Source organism: Microtus ochrogaster, chromosome 2, assembly GCF_000317375.1.
Source record: "Microtus ochrogaster isolate Prairie Vole_2 chromosome 2, MicOch1.0, whole genome shotgun sequence".
NCBI classification, from domain to species: domain Eukaryota; kingdom Metazoa; phylum Chordata; class Mammalia; order Rodentia; family Cricetidae; genus Microtus; species Microtus ochrogaster.
Genome location: NC_022010.1, coordinates 47,460,232 through 47,468,227, shown reverse-complemented (window position 1 = coordinate 47,468,227; position 7,996 = coordinate 47,460,232). Strand labels below are relative to the sequence as shown.

Here is a 7,996-nt window from a genome sequence, read left to right as displayed (position 1 = left end):
AGAGAGAGAGAGAGAGAGAGAGAGAGAGAGAGAGAGAGAGAGAGAGAGAGAGAGAGAAGTGGGGTATAGTGTGGTACATGCCTTTAGTCTCAGCACTAGAAAGGAATATAAAACGGAGGAGACAGGTCTCAGCTCAGCCTCATTCTGGGGATTCATGGAGGCAGTATTACCATTTTGGTCTGAGGTAAGAGCCAGTGGCTGGTTGCTTTGCTTTTCTGATCTTCAGGTTGAACCCCAGTCTCTGTCTCTGGGTTTTTATGATTTGTGCTACACTGGGCAGTTCCCTCACAGCTTTGTGGTGACAATTTGGACTTCATTAGAGCTTCAAGCGCTGGTTGAGAAAACTGATTTTAGTCCCAACCAATGCTGATGATTTTGGTTCAAGTGTCTATTTCCAACCTAGCATCCAAGGTTTATGAGACTGTGTTATAGAGGCTAACTGTTCATTTCCTAACTACCTGATCTTTGGATTGCCACTAGGTAAAGGACTGGCCTTGGTTTCAAAACAAAATTTCTTAAGTTCAAAACTAAAATTCTTAAGATCCAGTTTCTTCCAGCAAAGGATAAGCAAGAAGCCCCAATCGATGTAGAATGTGGTATTGTCACTTATACAAGCACTTGAATTTTCAGAGATGTCAGCTCGCTTACTAACATATATAAGTTTGCAGATAAGTTCCCTTTGGAAACAATTAGTGTGAGTCATATCCAAAATCTCTTTCCATGAAGAAAGCACAAAAAAAAAACCCAAGGAGTCTTATCTTTTATAATAGGCTACAATGAAACTAAAAGTAGACCATTTTTATAGGATTTTCCAAAGCAATGGAAAGGTTTCATAAATTATTGGACTAACCACTCTCTTTAATTCAGGACATTAGAGGAAAAGGAAGAGATCATGAAGCAGGCTTTCCTTGGCCATGGCCCCTCTCCATAACCTTTCAGCAATGTTGATTATTTTGCATCATTTGAAATGATTTCTAATAGCATTTATTCTTGCAGAGATCAGAAAAAGTGATAAGTAATAATTGCAGAGGATCTAATCAGTTACACAAAAGAAATTCACCATGATTGAGTAGGTAAATTAAATACTACAATTAATTTATTAAGAAGTGGGCCTTTGTATAAGCCTGGAATACAACATTGCTAACAAATTATAGCATAGAGAAATTGTAATAGAAAATTTAATAAGTATTTTTGAATAAGATATTCTGCTCTGGAATTTCTTGATTTTGTTTTTTAAAAAAGGGAAGGAAGGAAGAAAGAAAGAAAATTTCTATGCATATAAAAACACCAAACTAAGAAAATACAACACAGTAAGTCAATTCACCTACTAATACCACGCCAGTAATCACAATTCCTTCCACAATTTCTGCTCGAAAGAAGAATTCCTTGGTAATAAGGGAGGAAGACCTCTTTTGCTGTCGACAAACATGCTCCAGAATGTGCTTTATACTCCACCAAAGACTTATGACAAAGAAAAGTGTTCCAGGAAGGACATGACCTGGAAAATCCCCCATGACCTACAAAGAAAAGAATATAAAGATGATAGATATTTCATTTCTGGAACATCATCAAATTATTTCTCACTGTCAAACAGCAGACTAGCTTCTGATAGTTATTAGCACATAGTAGATCATATTATAGTATCAACTTTGCCGGTAACATTAAAATTCACTTTGACACTTGATAGTGAACATTATAGGAGATGTTTTCAATGGCATCTCCAGTCCAGGTTTCACAGCATACCCATGAATAAGAGATTGATATTCCATTTTCAATTGAGGTATGAATTTACAGGAGATAAATGACTTCCCCAGATCTCACAACTACTAAGCAAACTTTTGTTGGTTTTTAACAGAATACTAAAGATAGTTTCTTAGAAAGACAGTATGTACTTTATCAACCTCTTCTTCTTTAAGTATAAATGATATGAAACCTTGACCTGATCATTTAGAATTTGAAATGATGTGAAGTTGCCTATGAATTTTTTCCCACATATGTGGTTTCAGAGAACCAAGGATCAAGTGTGAGAGAGACTGTTAACACTCATCCAACATTTGTGTGTTCTTCCATATGCCTTCTCAGCCTCTCATGTGGATGGGTGGAAACCGTGGTTTTAGTTCTCGCTAGCTGACTGAGCAAGAAATTGGCACATATCACATCTAGGTTGAGTCACTGATGTCTACATGATTCTTCTTCTTCTTCGGCGCTCTCTCCTACAGCTCCCTCTTCTGCATTGGCATACCCTGACTGCAACACAGAAGACTGTCACTGGTCAGTGCTATAGAAAAGACGGTCTTGCCCAGTGTGATTTTATTTTTATTTGTGGCCACCCTTTGTTCAAATATATTGTGCCTTCGACAGAATGAGGATGACACAGTCTAGAATCATTCTATGGGTCTAATGCTAGATAAGCACTAAGCACAATTATGAAAGGGGATTTCAGGATATTCTCTGATTGAAAAACTAGGATCCCCCAGGTTACTCCTCTATGATCTGAAGGGAAGCTCTGGGAGAAACTGGGAAGCTGACCCAAGCATTGTCAGTATCGTATCTCCAATGAAGACATAACAATATATATAACAATATATATATAACAACAATATAAAAACAACATATATATTGTTTTTCCTACAATAACTGTAATATAACTTGAAATCTGGTACAGTAGTCCCTAGAGTGCTGTTATTTCTGTTTAAGATTGGTTTGACTCCCTAGAGTATTTTGTGATTCTGTGTGAATTTTAAGATTTTTTTCTAATTCTGTGAAGAATGTCATGGTGATTTTGTTTTGTAGTTGAATCTATAAATTGTTTTTTGCACATTGGCCTTTTCCACAATATTACTTCTACCAATCCTTGAGCATGGTGATTCTTTCCGTCTTCTAGTGTGTTTCTCAGCCTCTTTATTCAGAGGTTTAAAGTTTTATTGTAGCTGTCCTTCACCTCCTTGGTTAGGCTTATTCCAAGATGTTAGGGGCCATTCCCACTGGAGGAGGATTTAAGACAAAAACTTGCTTCAATAAACAAGACCTTGACAATAATTTTGCTTGGTCTCCGTTTCTCTCTCTCACCCATGTTCTTGCAGATAGTGCCTCTTCAGGACTCTAAAATAGTTAAACCTGCTGGGCGGGTCACCAAGATATGCTATTGTCTTTGATGCTACTGAGAACGGGAGTGTTTCCAGAATCTCATTTTCGGTGTTTGTTATTAGATATTTTTTTATTTAAGGTTGCTTTCAATCTACTGACTGTTTTCAGCACATGGCTACCAAAACACACACTTTCTCCTAGGTCAGGGACATGGGAGAGTATATAATCATAGATGAGAGTTATGCTTTTTGTTCTGCTTTTTCAAGATAGTGTTTCTCTGTGTTACAGTCCTGGCTGCCAATCTGTAGACAGTGTGGCCTTGAACATACAGAGATCTTTCTGCCTCTGCCCCACAAGGATTGGAATTAAAGGCTGCACCACCACTTCCCTAGAGATATGTTTTTAAAACAGGTTGAAAAAGATGATTACATGGGAAGTGCAAGTCAAGGAAATTTTATTACATTGTTTTCTTTGAAGTATGTTAAATCTAAACAGGCTAAATATACAGCAGGATTAAAGACTGAGTACATAACTTTAAATGATCTCAAAGCACTTTGTTAAGTTGGCAGAAATTCAATCTCCTTGGAGATAAAAGGTATTTTCAAAAAATATATTACTGTTCATCTAGGTCATTCTCATTGGAAAACATTTCTCTAGGATGGTGGATTTGAGAGGAGACATGGTATCTTGGTCTTTCACGTTACTTGTCGTTTTGTGATGAGACCTAGGCTCATGGACTTCTTTCATTGGTTGTATGTCTCATTTGAGATTCTAGGATGCCTCTATTGAGAAGAAATTTGTTTTTGCTTATCTTGTTGCCCAAGCTTAACTAATTTCACATGAGGAGTTTGTAGGTCAATCCTTCAGATACTTTGTTTACTTTGGAATGGAGGAATGGGGTTGATTCCAATCCAGTAGTAAGCCAGAGACATGTGAATGAGACAAAGAATTGGGTCCTATTGGGCTGAGGTACATATTTTGCCTTGTGGTGTGAGGATGACATGGGTGTCCAAAGGCTAGGCCTTTGGGTTGTGGATAGTGTGGGCAGGTTTGGTTCCAGGGATTCACCAGGCTGGGTAGGTGCACAAATGTGCATCCTGGCTAGGTCTGGAAGTCGGCTATCTATCAGGTATGTCAGTGTTTGGGGCCTCCCTGGACTGGGTTGGTGCATAGGATATATGACTGGGCTTATCCCTGGACGTTGGGAAATCTGAGAGTGAGACTTACACTGAGGTGGTCCACAGGGCATGTGATCTGAGGTTGGTTTGGAAATGGGGAAAGTAAAGGCATATTAGGGTCCAGGAAGCTCACCAGACTGGACCAGAGGACAGGCTATGCAACTTGGTTAGGCCTGGAGTTTAAATATGGCACAGTCACAGTAGCAGGCTATGATAGTGGTTGTTTTTAATGAACTCCTCGAGAGATCCTAATGGGATAAATGTCTTTTAAGACCAGACAACACAGTTCTTCTGCTGTTATAGTAATCTGGAATCCAAGAGTCTAAACTAGAGTGTTTCTTCTATTCTTGTTATCTTTCACCCCATATTGACAATTTTAATATATATACATATATGGCTAGACAAGGTAAGAACACACTCAACACCACAAAGAGCAACATAACACCAACAAAAACAAGTGGCCTACAACAGCAAGACATGAATGCCCAAATATGGATAAAGCAGAAGAAAATGATCTAAAGAATGACCTTAGGAGAATGTTTGAGGCCATTGAAAAGGAAATGAAAAATTCCCTCAAAGAAATGGAGAAAGAGACAAACAAAAAATTGGAAGAAATCAACAAATCCCTTCAATAAAACCAAGAAAAAGTAACCAAACATATGAAGAAAACTATTCAAGACTTGGAAACCATAATAGATATAATAAAGAAAACAAAAACTGAGGTAAATTATGAGAAAACAATCAAGAACCACAAATGCAAGCATAAACAGCATAAAAAGAATACAAGAGATGAAAGAGAGACTCTCAAGTGCTGAAGATACAATAGAGGAAATAGACTCATTGGTCAAAAAAAACATTAAATCTAATAAGCTTAACACAAAATATCCAGGACATATGGGACACCTTAAAAAGACCAAACGTAAGAATAATAGGGATAGGCCTGGAGGGATGGTTCAGCCATTAAAGACTAGGCTCATAACCAAATATGTAAGAGTTTGTTTCCCAGAACCCATGTCTGTCCCTCCAGGTATGTAAAAAAATAATAATAATAATTAAAAAAATAAAAATTAAACAAGAATAATAGGGATAGAAGGAGAAGAAGTATACTCAAAATGTATTCAACAAAATCATAGAAGAAAACTTTCCCAACCAAAAGAAAGATACACACACACACACAAACACACACATATACATATATATGTATGTATATACACACACAAGAAGCTTACAGAACACCAAATAGATTGAACCAAAAAAAGTCCCCTCATCACATAATAATCAAAATGCTAAACATACAGAATAAAGAGAGAATATAAAGAACTGCAAAGAAATATAAAGAAAAGGGCCAAGTTACATATAAAGGCAGACCTATCAGAATTATACCTGACTTCTCAATGGAAACAATGAAAGACAGAAGGTCCTGGTTAAGCATTATGCAGACATTAAGAGACCAAGGATGCCAGCCCAGAATAATATACCCAGAAAAACTGTCAATCACCATAGATGGACAAAACCAGATATTCCAAGACAGAACCAGATTTAACCAATACCTAGCCAAAATCTCAGCCCTATACAAAGTACTAGAAGAAAAGTTCCAACCCAAGGAAGTTAGGTACATCCACAAAAGCACAGACAATAGCTGATCTCACAGCAGCAAATTCCAAAGAAGGGAAAAACACATACAATAACATCACCAACAATGAAAACTAAAATGACAGGCACTAGCAATCACTGGTCATTAATATCCCTTAATATAAATGGACTCAACTCACCTATGAAAAGACGCAGGCTAACAGATTGGATAAAAAGACAGAATCCATCCTTCTGCTGCATACAATAAACACACCTCAACCTCAAACCTCAAAGTAAAGAGTTGGGGAAAATTTTTTCCAATCAAATGGACCTAAGAAACAAGCTGGTATAGCTATCCTAATATCTAACAAAATAAACTTCAAAGTAAATTGAATCAAAAGAGACAAAGAAGGACATTTCATATTAGTCACAAGAAAAAACCCATCAAGAGGAAATCTTAATACTGAACATCTAAGCCCCAAATACAAGGGCACCCTCATATGTAAAAGAAATACCACTAAAGCTTAAATCACACATTAAACCCCACACATTAATAGTGGGAGACTTCAACACCCTACTTTCACCACTGTACAGGTCTATCAGACAGAAAATCAACAGAGAAATAAGGGAACCAACAGATGTTACAAATCAAATGGTCTTGACAGAAATCTATAGAGCATGCCATGGAACCTTCTCAAAAACTGATCACATAATAGGTAACAAAGCAAACCTCCACAGATACAAAAAATAGAATAACTCCATGTATCATATCAGATTACCATGGCTTAATAATAGAATTCAACAGAGACACTAATTTCAGAAAGCCCACAAACTTATGGAAATTAAACAATGCTCACTTGAATCATCAATGGGTAAGGGAAGAACTAAAGGAAGAAATCAAAAACTTCCTAAAATTCAATGAAAATGACCACATAACATACTGAAATTTATGGGACACAATGAAAGCAGGGTTAAGAGGAAAATTCATACCATTAAATGTCTACAGAAAGAAGTTGGAAAAATCCCACACTAGTGAGTTAACAGAATACCTGAAAACTCTAGAACAAAAAGAAGTAAGCTCACCCAGAAGAACTAGACAGCAGGAAATAATCAAATTGAGAGATGAAAACATCCTGGTATTGGCATAAAAACATACAGGAGAAAAAAATGGTATTGAATCAAAGACACAGTTATCAATTCACACACCTACAAATACCTAATTTTTGACAAAGAAGCAAAAAATATAAAATGGAAAAAAAGAAAGCATATTCAACAGATGGTGCTGCATCACTGGATATCAACATGTAGATGAATGAAAATAGATCCAATCTATTGCCATGCACAAAACTCAAGCCCAGAGGGATCAAAGAACTCAACATAAAACCAACCACACTGAATCTCACAGATGCGAAAGTGTGAAGTCCATACACTTGAACACCTTGGCACACGAGACCACTTCCTAAAATAACCCCAGGATCACAGACACTGAGAGAAACAATTAATAAATGGGACCTCCTGAAACTGAGAAGCTTCTGTAAAGAAAGGACATGCTCAACAAGACAAAATGGCAGCCTACAGAATGGGAAAAGATCTTTAACAACCCCCACAATGGACAGAGGACTGATCTCTAAAATATACAAAGAACTCAAGAAATTGGTCATCAAAAGAACAAATAATCCAATAAAAAAATGTGGTACAGACCTAAACAGAAAGCTCTCAACAGAGGAATCTAAATGGCTGAAAGACATGTAAAGAAATGCTTAGTCAAAGGAGAAATGCAAACCAAAACAACTCTGAGATTGCATCTTTTAACACCTGTAAGAATGGCCAAGATCAAAACCATTGATGACAATTATACTGAAGAGGATGTGGGATAAAGGGAAAGCTCCTCCTTTGCTGGTGGGAGTGAAAACTGATATAGTCACTTTGGATTTCAGTATGGAAATTTCTAAGAAAATTAGAAAACAACCTTCCTCAAGACCCAGCAATACCACTTTTGTGTATATACCCAAAGGATGCTCAATCATACCATAGGGACATGTGTTCACTATGTAAATAGCAGCATTGTTTGTAATAGCCAGAACCTGGAAACAACCTAAATGCCCCTCAACGGAAGAATGGGTAAGGAAAATGTGGTACATTTACAAAATGGAGTACTA

General features: G+C 37.0%; 1 protein-coding gene across 1 annotated transcript in view; it reads right to left on the bottom strand.

The window, feature by feature from the left end:
- Positions 1-7,996, bottom strand: part of LOC101988863 — a 99,118-nt gene that overhangs the window by 7,571 nt on the left and 83,551 nt on the right. Inside the window, exon 5 of the mRNA XM_013351818.1 lies at positions 1,325-1,517. Within this exon, the coding sequence (XP_013207272.1) occupies positions 1,325-1,517 (193 nt within the window). The remainder of the gene's footprint in view (positions 1-1,324; positions 1,518-7,996) is intronic.